Source organism: Narcine bancroftii, chromosome 6 (genome assembly GCF_036971445.1).
Source record: "Narcine bancroftii isolate sNarBan1 chromosome 6, sNarBan1.hap1, whole genome shotgun sequence".
Lineage (NCBI taxonomy): Eukaryota > Metazoa > Chordata > Chondrichthyes > Torpediniformes > Narcinidae > Narcine > Narcine bancroftii.
In genome coordinates this window covers 246,538,648-246,565,651 of record NC_091474.1, presented here as the reverse complement: position 1 = coordinate 246,565,651, position 27,004 = coordinate 246,538,648, and the positions used below count along the sequence as shown (strand labels likewise).

The 27,004-nt window shown below is 40.3% G+C and overlaps 1 protein-coding gene across 7 annotated transcripts in view; it reads right to left on the bottom strand.

Moving 5' to 3' along the window:
* Positions 1-27,004, bottom strand: part of LOC138737218 (cullin-9-like) — a 260,972-nt gene that overhangs the window by 62,940 nt on the left and 171,028 nt on the right. For all 7 annotated transcript variants that reach the window (XM_069887889.1, XM_069887888.1, XM_069887892.1 and 4 more), the window contains 7 exons: positions 25,763-25,945; positions 22,668-22,825; positions 20,708-20,909; positions 12,616-12,787; positions 10,061-10,206; positions 6,723-6,852; positions 4,868-5,070 (listed from right to left, as the gene is read on the bottom strand). In XM_069887889.1, the coding sequence (XP_069743990.1) occupies positions 4,868-5,070; positions 6,723-6,852; positions 10,061-10,206; positions 12,616-12,787; positions 20,708-20,909; positions 22,668-22,825; positions 25,763-25,945 (1,194 nt within the window). The remainder of the gene's footprint in view (positions 1-4,867; positions 5,071-6,722; positions 6,853-10,060; positions 10,207-12,615; positions 12,788-20,707; positions 20,910-22,667; positions 22,826-25,762; positions 25,946-27,004) is intronic.

Sequence of the window (27,004 nt, the reverse complement as noted above, 5' to 3'; positions counted from 1 at the left end):
GATGAGCTAATTGAACATTGATAAGTAACTGAAAATCTGTATAAACAAAAGGCAGTGTCTCATAGCAACAGGCATTTCAGAGTCCAAGCTTTCACTTGTCTCAGATTTTGTTTGCAAGTAAAGGCTTAAACTTTTCTGAAGAATTCTCTGCGTTTCCTGTCTCATTTTTGGACATCAGAAAACCACAATACGGGTAGGTAGAGTAGGGGAGGAGAAAGAGAAGGAAAGGAGAAGAAAATAGGGGCAGAGAGGGAAAGGTGGGTGGGTGGGTGGGGGAGTTGCGGGGAGAGGAGGAGGTTGGTAGAGAAAACAAAGAGGTTATCAGAAATTGGTGGTAGATGTTGATGCCATTGGGTTGGAGACTGCCACGATGGAATATAAGGTACAGTTTCTTCAATTTGTGAGTTGCCTCAACCTGGCAGTACAGTCGACCAATGTACAGACATAGCGGTGTGGGAATGGGAAATGGAATTAAAGTGGCCGGCCACTGGGAGATCCTGGATGTTGCAGTGGACAGAGCAACAGTACTCAGTGAAGTAATTCCCCAACCTCCACCTGGTAACCTCAATACTGAAGAGGCCACACCAGTGGCACCAGATGCAGTAAATTACATCAACAGATTCGCAGGTTAAATGTTGTCACTCTTGGAAGGGATGTTTGAGTCCTTGACTGGTGGTGAGAGAGGTGCAGGTGCAGAACTTGGTGAGGTCATTGGGATGTGTAGGTGTTGGGTGGGGGAGAGAGGTGTTTACTGGGAAGAGAAGAGTGGATAAGGGCTTCTCCAAGGGAAATGAAGCATAGAGGGGAAGACATATTTGGTCATGGGATCCTGTTGGATGTGGCAGAAATTGTAGAGAATAATATTTTGGATGTGGAGGTTAGTAGGGTGTTAATAAAGGACAAGGGGGACCCTATCCCTGTTGTGTCAGGGTCGTATGGGGTTAAAAAATATGGGTGGAGCTGTATTGATAACAATGGAGGGGGGGTGGGGTTTGGGGAAGGAAGACATCTCAGATGTCCTGAATTGGAAAACCTTGGAATGAGATATGGTGGAGACAGTGGAAATAGAGAAAGGAATGGCATCCTTACAAAAATGGTAAGAGGTGTAGTCCAGGTAACTGTGGGAGTCAGCAGGTTTTTAAAAGATGTCTCTAGGGAAAGATACTGGAAATATCCCATGAACTTGAGGGCCAGGTAGAAGTTGGTGGTGAAATTGACAAGCTCATCGTGGGTGCAGGACGCAGCACTAATGTAGTTAGGGAAAGAGTTGGGGAGCTACGAGCTAGCTTTACAGATGAATGGCCTACAGCAGAACTGGCACGTTCTGATACAGCAGAGGAAACAAGTTATCTGAAATTGTCAGTTTTATTATTAGTTCCTGAAGGCTGCATCGTGTCTAAATAGAAATTGAGGTGCTGCTCCTCAACCTTATGTTGGGCCTTGTTTTTACAGTGCAGGAGGCAGATGGATCTGGGTGGAATGAGAAGCTCAGGGACTCTTTCGCAGACTGAATGAAGGTACAACATAAAGCCAATGCAGAAGGAACATCATGAGCACTAAATGTGAACGAACTGATTTTTAACCTGAAACAAGCACTTGGAAGAATGAGGGGGAACTTCATGGAAGCATTTTGAATGTTGAAAGGTCTGGACAGAGTAGATGTGGCAAAGTTGTTTACTGTGGTAGAGGAGTCGAAGACAAGAGGACACGACTTCAGGATTGAAGGGCGCCCATTTAAAAGAGAGACCCGGAGGAATTGCTTTAGACAGAGTGGTTGATCTTTGGAATTTGCTACTATGGGCAGCTGTGGAGGGTAAGTTGTTGAGTGTATTTAAGGCAGAGATTGGTAAGTATCTGAATAGTCAGAATATCAAAGGTTATGGGAGTGGGGCTAAGTGGGAGAATGGATCAGTTCATGCGGAGTGAATTTGATGGGCTGAACGGCCTAATTTAAAAAAAAATTTAGACAGGTAATTTTGGCCCATGAGTCTGTGCCACCCAATTGACCTAGACCCCTGGTATGTCTCAAACGGTGGGAGGTGGGAGTCCCCATGGAAAACCCATGCAGACATGGGGAGAACGTACAAACTCCTTACAGTCAGCACAGGATTTGAACCCTGGTCAGTGCAACTGTACTAACTGCTACACCAACTGTGCCGCCTACTTCTGCTCCTTTCTCTTATGGTCTTGGGTTCCTGGATGGTGGGAAGGAAAGAGGTGAAAGGATAAGTGCTGCACATCCTGTAGCTGCATAGGAAGTCTTTATAAGGATATGCAGATGGTTTGAAGAGATGGAAGAGCAAACCAGGGAGTTGTAGAGGTAACAGTCCTTTTGGAAAGCTAAAAGGGGAGGGTGAAAGATGGGTTTGATCATGAAATAATGCTGAAGGTGGCAGAGATTACCAGGGATGATTTGTTGGTTGGGGAGGTGAGGAGGACCAGGCAAAATCCTTTCATCATAACATTTTGCTGAAAGGTTATGGCATTGTTGGCACAAAGCTAATACAGCACCAGGGATCAGGACCGGGATTAGAATCCCATGCTGTCTGCACGGAGTTTGTACGTTCTCCCTGTGTCTGCATGGGTTTTCCTCAGGACCTCCGGTTTCCTCCCACCCTTCAAAAATGTTGTAAGTCAATTGGGTGTAATTGGGCAGCACGGGTTTGTGGGCTGAAAGGCCCTGTTACCATGCTGTATGTCTAAATTAAATTAAAAATAAAACACCAACTTTCTTTTTCTCCCTCTGATGTTGCTCAACCCACTGAGTTCCTCCAGCAAATTGTGTTTACTATGGGTTGAGTGTGGAAATGCGGGAAACAGATGAGGCGCATCAAGGGCTTTTAAATCAATGACAGAATCAGAAGGGAAGCTACAGTAAAGGGAGAAGGAAAATCTCATCATTGGAGCAAATATCTGTGCAACAAAGATGTAGGAACTGGAGAAAGGGACATAACAGAAAAAGAGTTGAAGGCTGGACTGGGGTTGGACTGGCAGTTCCCCATTTCCCACAAAAAAACAGATGGATTTGGGCCCAGACGAGTTTCCATCATTGTTCTTTTAATTTGAAGATATGCTCTTACAGAGTTCAATACTTGATATCTATTTCAACAACTCCAGGTAACGTTTTCACTCTGTTATGTCAGAACTGCTGTAATATTTTATAATATTTGCTCAGTTTTGTTTCCCAGGTTGGATAAGTGTGAGGTGATGCATTTTGGAAGGACAAACCAGAAGGCTGAGTATAGGGTTAATAGTTGTAAAAACACAAAATGCTGGAGAAGTTCAGCAGGTCAGTGTCCTTTATGTAGCAAAGGCAAAGATACAGAACCGATGTTTTGGGCTTGAGCCTTTATCAAAGTAGTTTCATCATACTTTGATGAAGAGCTCGAACAAAACGTCAGTTCTGTATCTTTGCCTTTGCTACATAAAGGACACTGACCTGCTGAACTTCTCCAGCATTTTGTGTTTTTGCTTCAACCACGGTGTCCACAAAATTTTGTGATTCACTGCAGAGTGAATGATCAGTTACTTAAGAGTGTGGATGAACAGAGGGACCTTGGGGTGCAAATCCATACATCCCTCAAGGTCGCTGTACAGGTTGAAAGGATAATTAAGAGAGCCTATGGGATGCTGGGATTCTTTAACAGGGGGACTGAATTCAGGAGTAGAAAGGTCTTGTTACAACTCTACAAATCTTTGGTAAGACCCCAAATATTGTATTCAGTTCTGGTCATCTCATTATAAGAAGGATGTGGAAGCTATGGAGAGGGTGCAGAGGAGATTTACCAGGATGTTGCCTGGATTGGAGAACACGTCATATGAGGCACGGTTAGCAGAGCTGGGACTTCTCTCTTTGGAGCGTAGAAGGATGAGAGAAGACTTAATAGAGGCGTACAAGATTATGAGAAGACAGCCAGCACCTGTTTCCTAGGGCAGGATCAGCAAACACCAGAGGACATATGTACAAAATTAAGGGAGGGAAGTTTAGAGTTACAGAGAATTGTGGGTGCCTGGAATGCCTTGCTGGGGGATGGTGGTGGAGGGTTTAACATTGGGGGCATTTAAGAGAATTTAGACACATGGATGAAAGAAAAATAGAGGGTTACAGGGTAAAGAGGGTTTAATAATTTTTTTAAGGAAGGAATATATAGGTCGGCACAACATTGAGGGCCGAAGAGGCTGTACTGTGCTATAATATTCTATGGTCTATGTTTTCCTGGTGGGAGTGTCTTGGACAAGAGGATACAACTTCAGGATTGAAGGGCATCCACTCAGAACAGTGATGTATAGGAATTTCTTCAGTCAGAGGGTGGTTAATCTGTGGAATTTGTTGCCACAGGTGTATGTAGAGGCCAAGTCATTGAATGTGTTTAAGGCAGAGATTGATAGGTTCTTGATTAGCCAGGACAACAAAGGTTATGAGGCGAATGCCATAAAGTAGGGCTGAGTGGAAAAATGGGATTAGCTCATGTTTAAATGGTGGGCAGACTCAATGGGCTGCATAAACTATTTCTGCTCCTATTCATAGTCTCATGGCTTTTTCTCAGTTACTGCCTTTGTGCTGGGCATTTCCTCCCACTCCAACCTGCATTACACAGCTTTTACATGTTTCTCTGTTTGTTTTCTCTCCAACTTTCCTCAACCAGGTAGATTCATCACCATCTTATCCCAAGGCAACCTTATCCTCACTCTGACAGTAATATTCCCATTGTTAAATCAATCCTTCTCCTGCCTTCGAAAACTGATCTAATGTTTTCTCTCCCTCAGTTCCTCCACCTGAAACATTCACCGTCTCTCTCTTTTCATTCATACTGTCTGAGCCACAAAGTGTTTCCAAAAGGTTTTTGTTTCCTTTCAGAATAATTACCTTGAAGACAAGATTATCAATATGAAGCTCTTTCTCTGATTTCATAATCTGAATAATTATGCAATGGATAACGTTCCTCTTGCGTTCCAATATACTGGCTACATCCTCATCCACATTTAAATAGATCTGCTTTGGCAGCAGTGAGCAGTACTCTTTATTTGCAGATCCTCTGGCTAACACCTTATCATTTAACCTGAAGATCCCTGAAGAGAAAAGTGTTTGAATATTAATTGCACAACCAGCAACATTCCCTTTTGCTACAACGCCACACAATCTAAGCATTTCAGGTTTTCATTAGACGTGCATATTTATTTCAGAACAGGAAGCCATTTAACTCATCAGATCCACGTCCATTCCCAAGTGAGCAACGTCTCCTCTTCGTGATCACCCTTTACTCTGCAACTTGTTGGAAATCCACGACTATCATCCTCAGCAACCTTGTTATTTGAAAAAATGAAAAAGGATTTCTCTCACACAAACATAACAAAGAATTTTAGAGGACCCTTTCCATCTAGCGCATGGTATCTGTAACCAAATTTTATATATTTAAAAGATATGTAAGCTCTAACGGTGTGCAAATTCATATGTATTGTTACAGAGTTCTGTGTGGTGTATTGACCTATGTGTTGTGTGGTTTTATGTTAAAAAGTGACAGTTTGCCTTAGAGAGCCAAGGTGAAGGTGGACTGCTGAGAGAATGGGAGATGGACTGAGCATGTGCAGAAAATGAAAAAAAAATTCTGGACTTGGATGATAAACCACCACTGGGTGGTGCTGTGGAGTGTAAGAAGGTCCAGAGCATGAGTCTGGAGGACAGTTTAGAATGTTGGGATTTCAAAAAGGATGAATATTCTGAAGTCAGCCAGAAGGATCTGGACCAAGCCAGTTGTTCCTCTCTCTGCAAGCAACACAAGACAACTTCGAATTTTGTGCTCTCTCTCAAAGATCTTTTGGCTTCAGTTTACCAAACAAACTGAATTTTGTTTATGATCTTTGCTTCGGTTGAGATTGAAGTTTTGTGAGTCTTGTGTGTTTTGTTTGCTTTGTGTCTAAGTTTTTTCTGTGGACTGGTTGGAAGTGCAGCTTAGACTTTAATTACATTTGTTATATTTAGGCTGGGGAATTTATTAGTTTTACACTGTTAGAGTTTTGCATAGTAACCAGTGGGCATTGTTATAAAAGGGGGGATTTTGAATTAAAGTTTGAAGATGAATTTTTTGTTAATAAAGTAATTGTTCATCTTTACCCCTGAGTGATATGCCTTCTTTGTGGTTGCTGGTTTGATCTTGTAACAGTATGGAAGGGGGGAGGGAGGGAAGGACTGTTTAGTTTTTGTTTGTTGTTGTTTGTAAGAAAAACTTTAAATACTTGTGATATTGAAAATTTTATTATGTATATTTTTGAAAAAAAGTCAAAAATAAAATATTCAAAAAAAACAAAGGTGCAACAGAAGCATCAACATTAGGACTGCAAGGATGGAAATAGCTTCTTCCTTCAGGCTGTGAAATTGATGAACAGCATCCTATAGCCTAGTAAATCATCCCAAAATATTTATTTATATTTACTTTAAATTATATCTTTACCTATGTGGGTGATTATTTTGTGCGCTCTGTGTGTGTGTGTGTGTGTGTGTGTGTGTGTGTGTGTGTGTGTGTGTGTGTGTGTGTGTGTGTGTGTGTGTGTGTGTGTGCGCACGCCGCACAGAGAAACGCTGTTTTGCCTGGTTGTACATGTATAGTTAGACAATAATACACCTGTACTTGATCTTTTGCAATGGTCTGGACCATTGCTATGGTCCTATGGTGGACTAATTCCTAATAAATTGAGCAGAAATCAGAGATACAGAAGGCTCATACCTTTGAGTTTATCTTGGTTCGCGACCGGTTGTAGGAGGATTCGATTGTCTCCAATCAGAGGTTCCAATGCATGACTGATCAGAAATGGGGACAAGCCAGTTGATTTTATAATGGTTTCCATCGAAACTTCCTTGCAGATGAAAATCAAAATTTGATGTAAAACATTTTAATCCGTGTTATTTTAAAATCAGTTATTTACCCCATCACATCCCAACCACATTTTACAAGTGCCAAGTTGTTTACACCAACACCCTATTCTTTTCCCATAACTTGAAATGTATCCTTTCCATGATTTATCCAATTCCCTCAAGGTTGCTAAATTCACAGCATGACCACATGATCTAGTCTGGGTCAAACACTACTCTGCCTCGTCCCAATGACTTATCCCTCCATACTACTCCGATCCATGTATATAACACCACTTCTTTTTTCCAAATACAAGCTTGTTCAGCTTTCTAGGATAATCTAAGAAATGTCTGCATTCCCCATTGCTTAGTTCTTTTACCAACTGGTCTCCTCCAGTCAACAGAAATGGCTAAATAACTATGGATAGGTTTTTGATTTACAACTATATTTGACTTCTATTATATATATATGACCTGTTGTTTATTCCATTAGATGACTTTGTGTGTTAGATTTGTAATGGAATATTTATTTGGGAGATAAGTGGTAAAATTAGAGTAGATTACATACACACACATATTTTAAAACAGATCTTAATTTGAAATACTGAAGAATTTACAGAAACTATGGAGAATGCTATGCACATTCCACAAGTAGGTGCTAATTGAAATGATGTCATCAAATGAATCGACTGGAGACAGGTCATCTGTATTGAACATTTTTACAAGGCTTCTGACCTTTCTGCGAAGTGCTCACTCAAAGATAAATGAGAAGTTTAGTTTACCTCAGACAACAGATGGGAGCAAAAGACTATTATTTGCTGGAGAAGGTGGGGGGTGGGTCGGGGGTTTGCAACTGAGAGAATAACATGGGCTTTCTAGCAGTTGGAAGATGAAGAGAGAGAGAGAGAGACTGAACAGTCACATCTGAAGCAAGACATTGAGGTGACTAATGGTGGTACCTCAAGTTGTGGAAATCCTGGAATAACAACTCTCTTTCTGCAAACCTCCAAAGAACTTTCCTGAGCGGTAAACATTTACCTTTCGAGCACCAAAGCCTGGTAAATTTTATACATGTTAAATTCTGTGGACAGTATAAGAATTGCCTGCAACCAGTGAATTTGGAAGAATGAGAAGTGAGATTGAACTGTGAACCAAAGAATTTTTCTTAAATTTACATATACATCATACACGTGCTCTTAGAATTAAAAGGGGGTTAATTGGGTTAGTTAAGTTAAAGTTTGATTCTGTTTTCATGTTTAAAGATAATTAAAAGCAACTTTTGTTTAAGTAACCATTTGTCGTGGTGAATATCTATTGCTGCTGGGATTTGGGGTCCTTTGGGCTCGTAACAGATTGAAAAAACACACAAATGCTGGAGAAACTCATCAGGTCAAACAGTGCCTCTATGTAGCAAAGGTAAAGATACATCACCAATGTTTTGGGCTTGAGCCCTTCATCAACCACGATGTCAGTATCTTTACCTTTGCTACATAAAGGCACTGTTTGACCTGCTGAGTTTCTCCAGCATTTGTGTGTTTTTTTCACTTAACTACGGTGTCACCAGAATCCTGTTTTACCCTTGTATATTAGATTTGAATGTTAAACTCAATAAAAATATTTTAAAAAGAAAGAAATGGCTATGCCTCACTTACCCATTTACCATAGAAAAACCCTAAAAATCTCAACTCGAGCAGTGCATGAGGCCATGGACAGACATGTCAGTGTGGGAGTGGCTAACAATTGAAATGGTTAGCCTACCTTATCTATTCATAAGTAGTTTCTCACCTGCCATCACCATCATACATCTTTCTAAACAGTTGTGTCCAAGATAAACTAAGGATTTATGAATCTCTTGAACTCCTTTATTATATATACACTTTATAAATAATGTGTCTATTTAAAATGCTTGCTAAATGATGACTTTCCACCATCTACTAGGCACCAGTCGGGAGTGCGATGAAATTCTTCACCTGGATGACTGCAACACTAACAACTCCCAGAAAACTGGACACATTGACGTCAAAGCAGTATCTTGACGAACACCTCATTCACCAACTTAAAGATGTCCACGTTCTCCCAATATTGCCCTCCAGTTGCAGCATGCACATTCCAAAGGAGCCACTTAATGAAAGCTTCTTCACAACACCTCCCGAAGCCCTGATCTGTGCCATCCAGAGACAAAGAGATCATGAGGACACCATCACCAGTAAATACCTGGCAGGTCATACACCATCCTAATTTGAAAATCACTTGGCAACACTTAATATCCCAGCACTGCTATGGGAGCAACTTTTCTGCTGCAGTCAAGGCAGCAAATTCACCATCACCTTCTCAAGGGGATTTAAACATAGACTTACTGATGATGCCCCTATTCTGCAAACCCTCCCGCTGTTTTATTCCAGACAGCCACATCAATTTGTCCCCACATGTTTAATCAGCAGGCATTCCTGCACCTTAAGTAAGACAATATCATTTGATGTGCATAACCAACTTAGTCAGCATCATTAAAACTGAACTTTACGAGACAAAGGACAACCATATCTTTACAACATTACTTAGGGTTTTTATGTACATTGTATCACAAGTGCAATTTTAAATCAACATTACAGAAATAACGTCTTAACAATGCAAATCTAATTAGACACTGAGATCAGTTACTGACAGAAATTTTTACAAACATTAAATACAATAAAATAGATTTTAAAATGTCTATCATATGCATTAAAGCCTGTGGGAATTATGCAAAAGATAGACTGCAATCAACAAAGAGAAATAATCAGTTTAAAGCAGGGCTTCACGATCCTTCTGTGCTTCTGGGTTTTAAGCAGGTGTCAGAAAAGTTACCACAGGGATAAGTGACTTGTGACAATTTTTTAAATTAAGGAGGTCATGGCTAGCACAATGCTATTACAGTGACAGCGACCCAGTTCGAATCCAGCGCTGTCTGTAAGGTGCTTGTACATTCTCCCTGTTTGTGTGGATTTACTCTGTCTGCTCCAGTTTCCTCCCACTGTTCAAAAATCTTCAAGGGTTGTAGATTAATCGGTGTATTTTGGAAGGGAGAGACCTTTGGGCTGGAAGGGCCTGTTACTGTGTGGTACATCTGAATTAAATTAAAGTTTAAGTTCCAAGTTTGCACCAACGTCACACCCAATAGAGAGATGGAATGGGGACTTCCAAAACGACTCCTCTGGATGGACTTCCCTGGCTTACCTCTTGTTCATTAAACTGCAGTAGGATGTACATTTGCAGAGTGGACACATGCAAGGTCAGAGATCCGTAGGAGATGACTGCATGTCCCAGCCACGTCCACTGTAACCGGCGAGGCTTTGTGCTACTAAACCCATGTAAATTCTGACCTATCAGCAGAAGGACAGAAATCAGTTAACCACCTTGTCAAGAAACAAACAGTAGGAGGCCATGGAACTCTCATTCAATATGATCATGGTTGATTTCCTGCTTGTCATTTTCCAATCTGATCCCCATGTCCTCACTATATCTATAGTCTTAGGCTTTTTCTTTCCTTATTGGGGTCATATAACGTATACTATTGTGGTTGGTGCCTCTTCCATACCGGTTTATCTGAAACAAGTAAGCATACTTGTGTTCGACATTAAACTCATCATCATTAATATACCTATCGATTGATATTCTTTCTCTAGAAAACTGCTCAAAATGAAGGAATGTTTCCCCTTAAATTAAACAAGTTAATCCTGAGACTATGCTCCATAGTTCTGGACTCTACAATAATTTTCATGTTTCTGTGGCCCAGCAAGTCAACAAGAATTACCAAAGCTACAAGGACAGAATAATGCAACCGTATGTAGGTGAGGAACATATATCCTACACAAGGTTAGTGTAGAAGTTGGTGCAACACTATCACAGCACCAATGTCCCAGCCCTCTATCAATTCTCCTCTCATCCATCTATACTCCAAAGAGAAAAGTCCAGCTCTGCTAACCTTGCTTCATAAGACTTGTTCTCCAATCCAGGCATCATCCTGGTAAATCTCTTCTGCACCCTCTCAATAGCTTCCACATCCTTCCTGTAATGAGGTGACCAGAACAGAACACAATACTCTAAGTATGGTCTTATCAGAGATTTGTAGAGTTGCAACATGACCTCTCCGTAATTCAATCCCCCCTATTAATGAACCCAGCACCCCATAGACCTTCTTAACTATCCTATCAACCTGTGCGGTGACCTTGAGGGATGTATGGATTTGCACCCCAAGGTCCCTCTGTTCATCCACTCTCTAACTGACCATTAACCCTGTACTCAGCCTTCTGGTTGATCCTTCAAAAATGCATCCCTCAAACATAACCCGATTGAAATCCATCTGCCACTTTTTCGCCCAACTCTGCATCCTGTTTATATTCTCTTGTAATCTTCGACAACCTTCAGCTCCGTCCACAACGCCTCCAACCTTCATGTCATCTGCAAACTTACTGACCCATCCTTCCACCTCTTCATCCAGGTCATTTATAAAAATCACAAAGAGCAGGGGTCCCAGAACAGATCCCTGCAGCACTCCACTAGTCACTGACCTCCAGGCAGAATACTATCCTTCCATTTCTACTCTCTGTTTTCTTCCTACAAGCCAATTTTTTATCCCCACAGCCAAGGTTCCACTGATCCTGTAGCTCATGACTTTTTGGATGAGTTTCTCATGGGCGACGTTGTCAAATGCTTTGCTAAAATCCATGTGGACCACATCTACCTCTTTACCCTCATCAATTTATTGTTTTCTCCTCAAAAAAACTCAATTAGACTCATGAGGCATGACCTTCCCTTCACAAAGCCATGCTGACTATCCTTGAGTAGAATGTACTTCTCCAAATGCTCATAGATCCTATCCTTAAGAATCCTCTCCAATAAATTACACACCATTGACGTAAGACTCACTGGTCTATAATTCCCAAGGTTCTCCTTATTATGTTTTTTAAACAAAGGGACTACATTTGCCATTCTCCAATTCTCCGGCACCTCCCATGTGGCCAAAGAGGATTCAAGGATCATAGCTACTGCCCCAGCTATCACTTCTCTCACTTCCCACAGCTGCCTGGGGTATATCGTGTTCAGCCCCAGGGACTTATCAATCTTGATGTTTTTAAGAAGATCCAACACTTCCTCTTCCTTAATCTCCACATTGTCCAGCACTCAGGCCTGATCTATTTCGAGGTCCTTTTCCTTTGTGGATACTGACACAAAGTATTCATTTAGGACCTCCCCAACCTCTTCCATCTCTCCAGGCATATGCCTCCTTTATCAGCCCCACCTTCATTCTCATCATCCTTCTGTTCTTCACATATGTATAGAACACCTTGGGGTTCTCCTTAATCTTACATGCCAAGGCCTTCTCATGCCCCCTTCGAATTTACCTAAGTCTATTCTTAAGTTCTTTCCCGGCCACTATATATTTCTCATGACCCCTTCCTGTTTCCTGCTTCTTATATCTAATGTATGCTTCTTTCTTCCTCTTGACCAGCTGCCTCACCTATTTCATCAATCACGGTTCCCTTTTCCTACCATCTTTTCTTTGAGAGGGACCACTGGACCCAGACAGGCCTGTCATCTCTTTGGAAATGATTCCAAATAATCATATGTGCTTTCCTTCTCCAGAGGTTTTATATTTCCAGAATTTCCATGTCTTGTATCAGAAACTAATATGTAACATGGTTCTGGGCAAGAGGCTTCAATTAATTTTGACAGATGCCCAAACTGAAGCTTTTTCTTTTAAAAAAAAACACATCGCAACATATACTAACTATGAGTACAGAAGTCTGCAAACTCCTCGAGGAAATCGCTGAGTGCCGGTGGAAAGAATAGCTTGGGATAATCTTGATTGCACAGGGGAGATATGGTCCAACAACGTGGAGAAAGCACCAGAACTTTCAGATCCGTTTCTTTCTCTACTATGAATGGCTGGTCTTCCATCACCTGCAACACAAAAGATTGTAAAATGTAATGGTCAGAAATTTTAGCACAATGAAATGTTCAAAACAACATACCTTCCAAAGAAGATTTGACTTACAACAGTGTGTAGACACAATTTTTCTTTTTATTCATCTAGGCATGATTCATTTTCTAGAATAGATTTGTTTTTGATATCAGCACATCTTCAAGCTTGAATTGTTCAGGCTGAATATAAGAGTAAGATTGTGTCTGATATTGTGTATGTTGTTTATATCTTGTGTTGGTTCTGAGGTTATGCAATCAACTTATCGGTGGAGATTTAATGTAATGTTATTGAAAAAAATCTGAGTTTATTACTTTTGTTAAGGAACAATGCTTCTTTTTTGAATATAAATACTAATTCAGTATGTAGTTATTTTATTTTATGGAATGCTTTGAAAGCCTATTTACGGGGTCAGATTATTAGTTATTCAGCAAAAGTGAAAAAAAAACAGCATTTGGCAGAAAGTCTGACTTTGGAGAAACAGATAGCTGAATTGGAAAAAGAATTTCTGAAGAAGGTTACAGAGGATAGAAAACCAGCCTTAACTAAGTTGAAATTACGTTATAATACTTTGCAAACAGTTCAGTATAAGCAATTAATTCAAAGATCTAAGTAGCGTTATTATGAATTGGGTAATAGGGCTCATAAGGTATTAGCTTGGCAATTAAAAACGGAACAGGCGCTGAGAACTATTAATGCGGTTAAAAAGAATTCAATATTATAAACCTCAGAAAATTAATGACCAATTTTATTTATTTTATCAGAAATTACATACTTCTGAGGGAATTCAGGATGATGGTTCTATTGAATCTTTTTTATCTGATTTATACTTGCCAGTTTGAGGAGAGGAGGAAGTGAAAGAATTGGAATCTCCGTTTACAGATTTTGAGATTAAGGAAGCTATACAGGAGATGCCAAATGAACGATGGATTTACAGTAGAGTTCTATAAGGTGTTTTATGAAGACTTGTCTCCTATATTTATAGAGGTGCTTCAGCAAATAACAAATGAGCAATCATTACTAGAGTCTTGTCCGAGTGCGATAATTACAGTAATTCCAAAGAAAGACAGAGATCTGTTGAATGTTGCTTCATATCGACCAATTTCTTTATTAAATGTGGATTACAAAATAATAGTTAAAATATTGGCAAATAGACTTGCTAAATATTTACCTCAGTTAGTGTATGTTAACCAAACAGGTTTTATTAAGAATAGGTGTACTTCTGATAATATTCTTAGATATTTAACGTTGATCAATGCATCAAGACGGCAACCCAACCAGCCAATGGTTATTGCACTTGACACAGAAAAAGCATTTGATCAGGTTGAGTGGAATTTTTTATTTAAGATGTTGGAGAAATTTAATTTTGATCCTTTTTTTATTGGTTGGGGTAAGGCATTATATAAAAATCCAGTTGCTAGGGTGGTGACGAATGGCCAAACTTCTTTGCCATTTAATTTAATGCGATCAACACGTCAAGGTTGTCCATTGTCACCAGCCTTGTTTGCATTGGTCATTGAACCGTTAGCCCAAGTAATTAGACAGATTGATAATATTAAAGGGATAAAAATTGCAAATGATAAATATAAGATTAATTTATTTGCTGATGAAGTATTGATTTATTTGACACGTTCAGAACAATCTTTGAAGTATTTACAAAAATGCTTGGCCCAATTTGGTGTGTTATCTGGGTATAAAGTATATATTTTATATATAAAGTATATATTTTATAATTGGGATAAAAGTGAAATATTACCAATGTCGGATGGGAATTATGATGAGTATAAACAGATTATAAAATTAAGATAAACTGATAAAATTAAATATTTAGGAGTAATTGTAGGTGCGAATTATCAATCTTTATATAAATTAAATTATGTACCGTTATTGAAAAAGATTAAAATAGATTTGATTAAATGGAAAGATCTCCCATTAACATTGATAGGTCGAGTAAACTGTATTAAGACGAAAATCTTTCCATGTATTCAATATTTATTTCAGTCAATTCCATGTTCACTCCCAAAAGTGTTTTTTCAAGATAATATGGCGGTGAGGAAATTTTTATGGAAGGGAAAGTTAGCGAGAGTAGCATTACAGAGGTTGACGTGGAAATATGCTCCAGGAGGACTTCAATTACCTCATTTTCAAAATTATTATGAAGCTGCATAATTGAAGTTTGTTAATAGAATGATGGATATTATGCAACCCCCTAGCTGGGCTAAAGTGGAATTAGCTTGTATTATTAAACTTCAGGTTCAGCAGTTTATATTTAAGTGGAATCCCTGTTTATTACAGGGATGTAATATGCCAGTATTAAAACATTTATTAGGGGTATGGAATAAAAGGAATTCTGTTATAGGTACGAGGGATAAGTTATCAACTCAAACTCCGTTATATCAAAATAAGATTATTCCTTTTTCAATGAATAGTAGTTATTTAAAGGTATGGTATTCTGAGGGTAAAGAAGTGATTCAGGATTGTTTTGAAGGAGGACAATTTCATTTTTTTAATTGACAGAGAAAAATTTGGAATACCATCTAATTCTTTGTTTGTGTATTATCAACTTTGGGCTTTGATAAGGGATAATTACAGAAAGGAAATGAAATTACCTAAATCAACAAAGTTTGAGTTTTTGATTTATCATACATTAAAAAATGGTTTTATTTCTGATATGTACGTGTTGTTACAAGATGGTATGGATAAACTGAATTTAGAGAAATCTAGAAATAAATGAGAAAGTGATTTATCTTATGATATACCTCAGGAGGATTGGGAGGTCATGTGTTATGAAGGGGTAACTAAAATGATTAATGTAAGATATAGTTTAGTTAATTATAATTTTTTACATCAGTTGTATTTGACTCCTGAGAAATTAAAGAAATATGGATTTAGTAATTCAGATTTGTGTTTTAGATGTGGATTGCATACTGGAACATTTTTACATGCAGTGTGGTCGTGATAAAGTTCAGCCATTTTGGGAAAAAAATTAGAGTATTTTAAAAAAATTATTTGGGGGTGTGGCAAGATGGCGTAGAGGGCAGACGTGCGATCCCACCTCTCCTCATCTAGTTTTTTAAGCACCGTCTTTAAAATTTATCTAAATGATTAAAAGTTGTATCTTTATTTTTGGGAACATTAGTGGGTCATAATGGCGACTAATGTTAAAAAAAAATGAATGCTCAATTACAGAAGAAATTATCTTTTAAAAGTGCTGAAGAATTGAGGCCTACCTGTCCAGCTGAAGCCACGGAATTGTCGTTTAGAACCTCCAAGGCACAGAGAACTCATGCCAGGCTAAGTACTTCACCAGCGCCGATCTTGTCTCCACAAGGTGGTGCCGGCATGATGACGAGCTCGGCCAGAGTTGATTTGCGCGTTCGCTATATCAGACACACAGGCGACCCGGCTGAGAATAGCCCTTGAGCCCGGGCTGCCATCGGATGAGCCGGGGATGCGCAGAATGGCATTGGAAGCTTCCTCTGCGCAGTCCCTGGCCTTGCCAGGCATGCGTGGGGCTTCAAGGGTCCGTGAGTTACTTGACCACGTGTGGGCTGTTGGGTGTGCAGACCCGCAGCCGCACCGGGAAGGTCCCGACAACGTTGGAAGAAGAGGAAGACTTACCTTTAATGAGCAGTTAACGGGAACAATTGGAGGTGGAGTTTAGAGAAGGTAGGCCTCAAAATGTGAAACTGGAATCTGGAATGAAGTCTGTTTGCACAGTCTTGGAAGGGATTACCGATCATATGGACAATATGTCTAAACAAATTTCTCAAGGATTTTTGGATGTGACAACTAAAATATCTAATATGTCTGAAGATATATCTACAGTTAAGAGGGATGTCAGTAAATGTATTAAATCAGTGGATACAGTACAAGATATTTTTTTAAAAATTGAAACAGCTTTTTCTGAATTTAAAATTCAAGTTGAATGTAACAAAGAAAAAAACTGGAAAAAAAACCCAGAACAATCATTGCCACATTTGTGGGAATGTTTATTACAATATAGAACATTATCTGGATTTAAAGTTAACTGGGACAAGAGTGAAATTTTTCCAGTCGGAGAAGGAGATTATTCAGAGTATAAAAATATTATAAAACTGAAATGGTCTAATAAAATTAAATATTTAGGAATAATTGTAAATACTGAGTATCAATCTTTATACAAGTGTTTTGTTTATTCTGTTCCTGTTTTTATGTATTGTTTCTATGTTATTTGAAAAATTTTAAATAAATTTAAAAAAAATAGTGATAAACAAGTAAAAGCCATTAGAGTAAGCATGTAAAAAGGAATATACAGGTGTAATAATTGTATGCAGGAAAAAAAACATATTAACAAAATACGACAACAAATAAAAAGACAAAAAAAGTGTACTATGCACTTAAACAAATATAAAATGGCTAATTCAAAAAGACAAGAAGATGTTACTATTCTACCTTCCCTTCTGAAGTTGTTGGTAGCTGCATTTAATTTACCACATAAAGAAAACTAAAAATCACAAAACAATATCTGAATAATGTCATAAATCATGCAAGTAGTTGATAAAAGGCCCAATAAATTTTAAAAAAATCAAACCCATTACATTGGTAGAGCATCTGATTTTTTTCCAGTTAAACATGCCATCATATCGGGCAGCCATTGAGTATGAGTAGGATGGACAGTATCTTTCCATTTCATCAGTATTGAACATTTAGCAATAAGAGAAACAAAGGAAATGACATGGGAGTGAGAGACTGTTAAACTCAAGTCAGTTATTTTAGCTAATCCAAATAGGGCAATTAAGGGATTTGGTCTCAAAGTAACTAAGGACTAAAGATAAGGTACGAAAAGTATCTTCCCAAAAATGGGGAAGAGAAGTACAAGACCAGAACATGTGTAACAGAGTACCTTCTTCAGTCCTGCACCTGTTACATTGTGAAGAGAAACATTGGAGTAAAATTTAGCCAAATGAACTTTAGAAAAGTAGGCTCAATTTCTACTCCTATTTCTTATGGTCTTATTATACCAATTTATTCTCAACCATTCAACTACTAATTCTGTACTCAATTAAATACAAGGCTAAATTTAAGTCAATTTAAACTAAATTCCCAAAAAAGGCAGATAAATTTCATGTCATTGCAGAGCAGAGCAGTGAGGTTTATTTTGTAACACCAATATGTCTGTGCATATCACAAAATATAAGGAAAACAAAGCCTTTATAATAGCTGGTCTATACAGCTAACACAACTTCAGATATAGTGCAAAATTTTATTATTAAAGGACCTCAAGAAACCATCTTGAGCGGCACGGTTATGTAACACTCTTACAGCGCTAGCGACCCAGGTTCAAATCCAGCGCTGGCAGTGAGGAGTTTGTACCCATGTCTGCATGGGTTTCCTCTGGGTGCTCCAGTTTCCTCCCACCCTTCAAAAACACAACGTACAGGGATGGTAAGTTAATTGGGTATTTGGGCTCGTGGGCCAGAGGGTCTGTTACTGTGCTGTGTGGCTAAATTTTAAAAATCTGCATGACAGTTTCTGCTACTGTGTGCACCAGTGGAGAAGTACACGACTGATGTGGGATTTCCCTGGTTTCCATTATCAAATAGAAGTTATGGTGAATGAACCTACTCAGCCTAATACCACTTCAGTTTAGGTTAGGCCCACAGGAGCCACCTGGCATGTCAGAGTGGTAGTGATACAGTAGTTAAGGGAGACTTCAACATACAGGTGGACTGGTAAAATCAAGTGGGTGCGGGAAAGCAAGAGAGTGAGTTTATAGAATGTCTCCAAGATACATTCTTGGAAAAGCTAGTGATGGAACCTACCAGGGGGAGGTTGATTCTGGACTTGGTACTGTGTAACAATGCAGAGTTAATAACGGACCTTGAAGTAGGGGAGCCATTAGGTAATAGTGACCATAGTATGGTTACTTGTAATCTGCAAATGGAAAGGGAGAAGGAAAGTAAGTCGGAAACATCAGTGCTGCAGTTGAATAAAGGGCTATGAGGTAAATGGAAGGATATCCTCACTGGGAGGACAACAGGGCAAAAATGGCAGGTATTTCTAGGCATTTTTCGCAGGATTCAGAACAAATTCATACGAAAGAGGAGGAAAGGCTCTAAGGGGGGCAAATGGCAGCCGTGGCTGATGTGAAATCAAGTTCAATGGGAGTAAATATAAGTTAGCAAAGCAGAGTGGGAGGTTAGAGGATTGGTAAACTTTCAAAAAACAACAGAGAGAAACTAAGAAAGACATATGGGAGGGGAAATGAAGTACGAGAGTAAATTGGCAAATAATATAAAAGGGGATAGCAAAAGCTTCTTTAGTTATGTAAAGAGGAAGAAATTGGTTAGGACCAAAATTGAGCCCTTAAAAACGGAAAAGGGTGAATCTATTACTGGAAACGAGGAGATGGTTGAGGAATTGAACAGATACTTTGCATCTATCTTCACCAAGGAGGATCCAGGTTATGGTCAGATAGGGGGTAGAGATCATGCAGGACTTGGTGAAATTTCCTAAGGAAATGGGAAATCTGATGGAGATCCAGATTTTGGTTAATTGTTAGGACTGAGGCCTGATAAGTCCCTAGGCCCTGACGGGCTACATCCCAGGGTGCTTAGAGGTTGCTCTGGAAATCGTGGAGACACTGATCGACATTTTCCAAAGTTCTATAGATTAGGGGGAGGTGCCCGTGGATTGGTGATTGGCTGATGTAGTGCCGCTTTTCAAGAAGGGAGAGAGAAAACAGGAAATTATAGAATGGTCAGCCTGACATCAGTGGTGGGGAAGATATTGGAATCTATCATAAAAGGAGAAATAGCAGAACACTTAGGCAGAAATAATAGTATCAGTGCTTGCCAGCAAAGGAAAATCATGCTTGACTAACCGTCTGAAATTTTTCGAAGATTCAGTCACTACAAACTAGGTTCAGCAAGCGGTGAAGAAGACGAACGGTATGTTGGCTTTCATAAAGAGGGGATTGGGGTATAGGAGCAGAGATACCCTCCTGCAGTTGTACAGGGCCCTGGTGAGACCTCACCTGGAGTATTGTGTCCAGTTCTGGTCCCAAATTTGAGGAAGGACATACTCACTTTAGAGGGAGGGCAGTGTAGATTTACAAGGTTAGTTCTCGGGGTGGCAGGATTGGCACATGCTGAAAGGTTAGAAAGACTGAGCTTATATGTGATGGAGTTTAGAAGGATGAGGGGAGAGACTAGGACTAGAGGGCATAGTTTAAGAATACAGGGAAGGCCCTTTAGGACAGAGACAAGGAAAAAAATTTTACCCAGAGAAGTGTGGACCTGTGGAATGCTTTGCCGCAGAGGGTGTTAGGGGCAGATTCGCTGAATATGTTCAAAAGGGAGTTAGATAAGCCTCTTGTGGCGCTGGATATGTTCAAAAGGGAGTTAGATAAGGCTCTTGTGGGCAGGGGAGTTAAGGCTGGGAATGGGTACTGATAGTGAATGATCAGTCATGATCTGAAGAATGGCGGTGCTGCCTTGATGGGCCAATTGGCCTACTCCAGCACCTACTGTCTATTGTCTAATGCTCAAAATCATGACCTCATCAAATCTGGATAGGTAACTTAATGACATTTGGAATTTCATACCTGCTAAGCAGAGCACACCATGAATGATAACCTAGTGGTCACTTAGTAAGAACAGAAAGGGAAATAGGTCGTTAAAATATATCAGTCTCATGATATAAACCCTGAGATAAGGTTGCATTCCAGATCAGAAACTCAGGGGCGATGTTTAACTTCAAGCCATATTGTTAACTCAGGGCATGTCAAATGAGTCACCTCAATCAATGTCCATCAGTAAGTCCTCCAAGGAAACACACTGAACTGCAGCAGATTGGTTCTGAAAGGACTGGTGATGACAAAATGAACTTCAGTCCCTCCAATAACCATCAATACTTACTTCATCAGTCAGATTCTCAAGCATCCTGTCAAGCTGCTGCAGCCTGTAGAGGCGAAACTCCTGCTGTAGTTCATCTGACTCAGTGAGATTCTTCAACATCTGCTGAGGGTACCTGCTGGGGAAACAGGCCCCAATGTGATCGATCACAGCTCGCTCCAGCCACACTTTTCCCCGAGTCAGTAGCCGATCAGCCAGATAGTACCTATTGAATAGAAACAGCAACTCAGATAAGAACATTTGAGAGGGTGACAAGGGCAAGAAAGGGCTTTAAAAGGGTGCTGAAGGCTTCCTGATTGTATCAGAGGTTTGGACTTGGAGCTCGGGCTGCCAATGGTCTGTACGGCTGCGGGAGCACTGGAGATGAATCCAGATACTCGGTGCCCCTGAAAGGATTCTCCTTTGCTTATTGTTAGGGGAGCCGGACAACACTCATGGTGACTCTGTTTGTCTTACAGCAGACAAAGTATATCATGTATTATTACATGGCAATAAAAGGAACCTTGAATATTAGCACACAAGATGTATTCTCATTTGTGGCTGATAAATATTTACTATCTAAGTGGTGGAGAGCCCCTCAAATCAATATAATCTGCGTGGTAAGTGCACTCCTACAATCAGTGAACTCTGCCACAAAGATCAGTGTAGGGCAACCATCCCCATTCTCCTATAATTTACACATTATCCAAATTGGAAACATATCACCAATCCTTGTTACTGTGTCCAAATCCTGACACTTGCTGCTCAAAGTGTAAAGAGGGCACAACCTCACAAACTATATGGCAGCCTGGTCCACCACCACTTTTATCATTTGTGGCAGTTTGCAGAACCCACATTGGCCTCATCAGGCATCTCAGAACCCACAAGACCAGAGTGAAAGCAAGTCATCCCTGACCTCGAGGTGGCAGACTGGGCTAATCCAAAGTTTCCGCTATCATTGTTTACCACACCATGGCATCAGGTCACCTAACTCTGTATGTCCATGCACGTCTAACAGTGATTCCTGTGAAACAAAGTCAACTTCCCTGCATTCATGGAAAAACAACCATTTCTGATTGTTCTTTGCTTTCTGTCCTAAGCCATTTCCTTACCATATATACTCATGTAATAGTCGAATCTTTTGGAACAATTTTTCGGGTAAATTTTGGGGAGAGGGTCGATTTTTTACATTGGTCATACTTTTGACCCTGGTAAGTACCTGCATCATTCAAGGTGTCAAGAGCTCAGGTGGCTGGGACCGGGTGATGTTTGTGTTCAAGGCATTAGGAGCTCATATGGGCAGGATTGGATGGTAAGTTCGCGCTTGGGGCATTGGGAGCTTGGATGGCTGGGACTGGATGGTAAGTTCACATTCAGGGTCGGATGGGTGGGCGGCCAGGACATAGGAAAGAGTCCGCAGTTGGGGCATCGGGCACTCTGGTGGGCGGGCGTCCAAGGCAAGTTCACGATTGCAGCACCAGTGGCCCTGACAATGGCTTAGAGTCGGGGAAACAAATGGGCGGGAGGCCGAGGTATCACGAGCTCAGATGGGTGTCGGTCGGGGCGTCAGGAGCTCGAATGGATGGTGGAGCCAAAAATAGGGGGGGGGGGGGGTCAACTTTTACATCAAATCAACATGTATACAACACAAGTATATACAGTATTCCTGTGGCTTCTGACCCTTTTCTTCAGGACTTTCAACTTTGCTAACTAGATGTGGATTTGGCAATAGCAAAGCCAGAGCATCTCTGAGCAGATGCTTATATTTTGTATGGCTATTTGTTTGCACCTACATGAATGAATGGTTACTTATTTCCAGTAGCCTTTACCCTCTTAGTTTTTGCAAGAACAGATTGCTTCATTATCTCAGTGACCTTGATCATAACCAAACACTGTAATCATCTGACAGCCTAATGAGCTGCTCAGAATCTGAACTGATAGCTACAACAGCTTCCCTCATTCACATAATTTCTATAAACCCCACCTGTAGAAATGTTCAAAGATGTTAGCAAGTTCCAGTCCTGAAAAGAATAGCATTGGCTCCAGAAATTGCTGCAGCTGGTCCAGTGTTTCCACGTTACTTGAATCCATTTCCATGTCCTGAATGTGTTGATCAATGTACTGTGCAAATCTCTCACTCACCTGGAAAACAGAAATACATTTAGCACAGTCTTTCACACAAAGGTTGGCAATCTTGTTCACATTACCATCTCCAGTTCCTTTACTCAAATCAAGTTACCGACCATTCCTTTTCCTGACTCCATCCCAAACACTGTAGCTACAACCCATAGAAGCGCTTGTTCACTCTTCCTTTGAGCGTCTCCAGAACATGTCTAACCAACTCCACCATTCAATAAGATCAGCAAACCAGTCCAAGATAGCACATGTGAACTCAGATCTGACACATTCATAATGTTGACGGTGACATTCAGTTGGTACCTTTGGTAGTAAACAATATAAATGAAGATTTACTGAGGCCCCCCACACCGATGAGACTTCAAACTATTCCTATCTCTATCAGAGACCACTACACCACAAAAACACAAGCTCTTCAACCCTGTTAGTATGTGCCCAACTATTATTCTGCCTTGTCCCTCTGACCTGCACCCAGTCCATATCCTTCCATACCTCTCCCATCCATGTACCTGTCCAAACTTTTCTTAAATGTTAAGAGTGAGCATTGGCCACTTCAGCTGGCAGCTCGTTCCACACTCCCACCACTCTCTGTGTGAAGAAATTCTCCCCTCATGTTTCCCCTAAACTTTTTCCCTTTCACCCTTAACCCAAATTTGTGTCTCACCAACCCTCAGTGGAAAAAAACTTGCTTGCATTTACTCTAACATAATTTTGCATTCTTTTATCAAATCTCCCCTTATTCTTCTACACTCCAGGGAATAACATTTAACCTTTCCCTCTAATTCAGTTCCTCAAGACCTGGCAACATCCTTGTAAATCTCCTCTGCATTTTTTTAATCTTATGGATATCCTTCCTATAGTTAGGTGACCAAAATGGCACACAATACTCCAAATTTGACCTCACCAATGTCTTACACCATTTTTCCTGAACAAACCACAACAGCTTCCCTCATTCACATTATTTCTGTAAACCACACCTGTTTTAGGATTTCACCATTTCACCAACAGATATTGCCCATCATTAATTGCTCCTGAGTAACAATTTGGATTATTTCAAGTGACATTTAAGATTGTTGTGGGTACAAGGTTATCTGGACCAAGTAAAAACATCAGTGAACTGGATGGGTTTCATGATAATCTGGTCATGAGTAAAAAGAATTGGATTTTTATCAATTCCAGATGATTAGTATAAATTTAACTTTCACAGCTGCCATGGTGGGATTTGAACTCTGTCTCTGTTAGTCCAGCAATTTAATTACTTCATCCCTACTATAACCTTTACAGTGAGGTTCCCAATTGTCTGAAGTACAGAACGACACGTGGGCAGCATCCATTATAGTGAACTCATTGCAACGCAAACATGCCATTTGTCACAGCACTGCCAACCTCCCCCTCAACTGTGTACATGAAGCAATCATGCTTTTTGATAGAGCAAGGTCCCAGCTTCATCGATTATTTTCAGAGCTTCACAGCAGCAAGCAGGCCTCTATTGATCAAGACCCTGAATTCTGCGATTGCCTCCCATTTAAAAACCACTTGTGATGATGTCTTTGGCCACCTGGCTTTATAGAACCTCAGTGCTTTGGAATCCGATTATTTTGTTTGATAATACTTCTACAAAGCATTCAGAGATATTGTTAAAATGTTTGAAGTGCTAAGTAATAGCAAAGTGTGGTTAATGCAAATTTGGACCATTTCAACTGGCAATCTTAATCCTCTTGGATAAGATTTTCATTCATCTGACTTTTGAATGTTCATGTATCTCAGACCTGGAGTCTTGTTGATTGCTTATCTATCAGACCATGAGTCATAGGAGCAGAAATAGGAGCTCATCTGTCCCACCATTAAATCCTGTGCTGATCCATTTTCCCACTCAGCCCCACTGCCTGGCCTTCTCCCATAACCTTTGATGCCCTGGCTAATCAAGAACCTGTTATCATTCACTAAATTATCTACTGTATCTGCCAAGGATCAATGACTTTGGTGAATGGTCTCAAGTAAGGACATTTCTAAATCACTTCCTAAAGCTTCGTAAAGTACATTATCATTGGTACAATTGCCTGGAGCTGAATCCATTAAAAATGATGACCAGAAGGAACAACAGTGAGTGCTGGAAAAACTCAACCTTTGTAGAGACAGAAATACAGTAAACATTTCAAAAACAAGCAGGTCATTAATCCAAAACATTAAATTTATACCTTATCTTGAATGCATTCAAAACAAAAATAGATGGGTACAGAAAAGGGGTGGGGTAGAACAGAGGGATCTGGGAATACAGATGCATTATCCCTGAAAGTGGTGTCACAGGTCATTAGAGGTCATAAAGAGAGCTTTTGGCATGTTGGTCTTCATAAATCAAAATACTGATTGTACGAGTTGGGATGTTATAGTAAAGTTGTATAAGACATGGGTGAAGCCAAATTTGGAGTATTGTGGGGACTTTTGGACACCTAGCTATTTTCACTTACATACATGGCAGTGAGATGGGAGATTGAAAGAGTGCAGAGATTTACAAAGACATTTCCAGGACTTGAGGAAATGAGTTACAAGGAAAGGTTAGCAGGTTAGGACTTTATTCCCTGGAGCACTTAAGAATGGGGGGAGATTTGATTGAGGTATAGAGAGAGTAAAATCTTCACGTAGAGTGGTAGGAGTGTGAAACGAGCTGCTAGCTGAATCGGTAAACGTGGGCTCAATTTTGACATATCAGAAAAATTTGGACATGTACATGGACGGGAGAGGCACAGAAGGATATAGTCGTGGTGTAGGTCAGCGGGACTAGGCAGAAAATATTTATGTTGAAGAGTAACATCTGCAATGGCTGGGCAAATGAACAGTTTGTTTCAGTGCTGCAGTTCCTCAACCTGTTTGGCGAGGTGACTGCAGGAATCTGCCATTCAGCAGACATGTTATTTCAGCGGGGGACTGAGCATTTTCACTTACATGCATGGCAGTGAGATGGGAGAGCTGGAGAAGAGCTGCTGAGAACCCCTTGCGCATCGCTAATACGAAGGCTGTCTGCTGCCCAAACAGTTCCTCCATAGCTTTCTTCAATTTCAGGTACACGTCCCGGTATCGTTCAACAAAATTTGGAGTGTTCCACGCTCCGTCCAGGAATCGTTTAACCTAATTGGAAAAAAAATAAGATCGGGAACAAATTGTGAAAGGCATGTAATGAAAGTGTGAGTCACTCAAACAGCACTGATGTTCAGAGACCTGTCTACATTTTGCACATACCCTGATGAAGGAATCAAGCTTGAAACATTGGTTTTGCATCTTTCTCTCTGCTGTATAAAGGACACTGTTTGAGCAGCTGAATTTCTCCAGCTTTATGTTTGCACTTCAACCACCAATTCTGCAGATTTTTAAACAGGTTAGTAACTTCTCTTCCCCATTCCACTGTGCCAAGATCATTTCACCAATTGATCTCTGTCAACTCTGTCAATCTGAACTTAGCTTCATATTTACTTTCTTCTGAATCCCTCCAGCTTGAACATTTTCAATTATTTCTCCTCAACATATAAAATGTATAAATAAGATGGAGTAGGCAAGTTTTTTTCCATTGGTAGAGGAGAAAAGAACTTGGGGACACAGCCTCAAATTCAGGGTAGTAAATTTAGATGAGGAACTGCTTTTCCCAGAGGGTGGTGAATCTGTGGAATTCACTTCCCATCACCTCATATTTACAATGGATATCCAATCCCCATACACCTCCATTCCCCATAGTGAAGGCCTCAAAGTCCTTCGCTTCTTTCTGGACAATAGAACCAACCAGTCCCCTTCCACCTCCACCTTACTCCAGCTGGCAGAACATGTCCTCACCATCAGTAATTTCTCCTTTGACTCATCCCCCTCTCTCCAGGTTAAAGGGGTAGCCACAGGTACTCACATGTGCCCCAGCTATGCCTGGCTTTTTGTTGGCTATGTGGAGCAATCCATGCTACAAAATCCTATACAGGCAATGCCCCTCAACTCTTCCTCCGTTACATCGACGACTATTTTGCTGCTGCCTCCTGAACCAATGATGAGCTCGTTGACTTCATCCACTCTTCTACCAACCTTAAATTCATTTGGTCCATCACTAGCAACAATCTCCCTTTCCTCGATCTCTGTCTTCATCTCAGGAAATAAACTCGACAGACATCTTCCATAAACCCACTATCTCCCGCAGCTACCTCGACTACA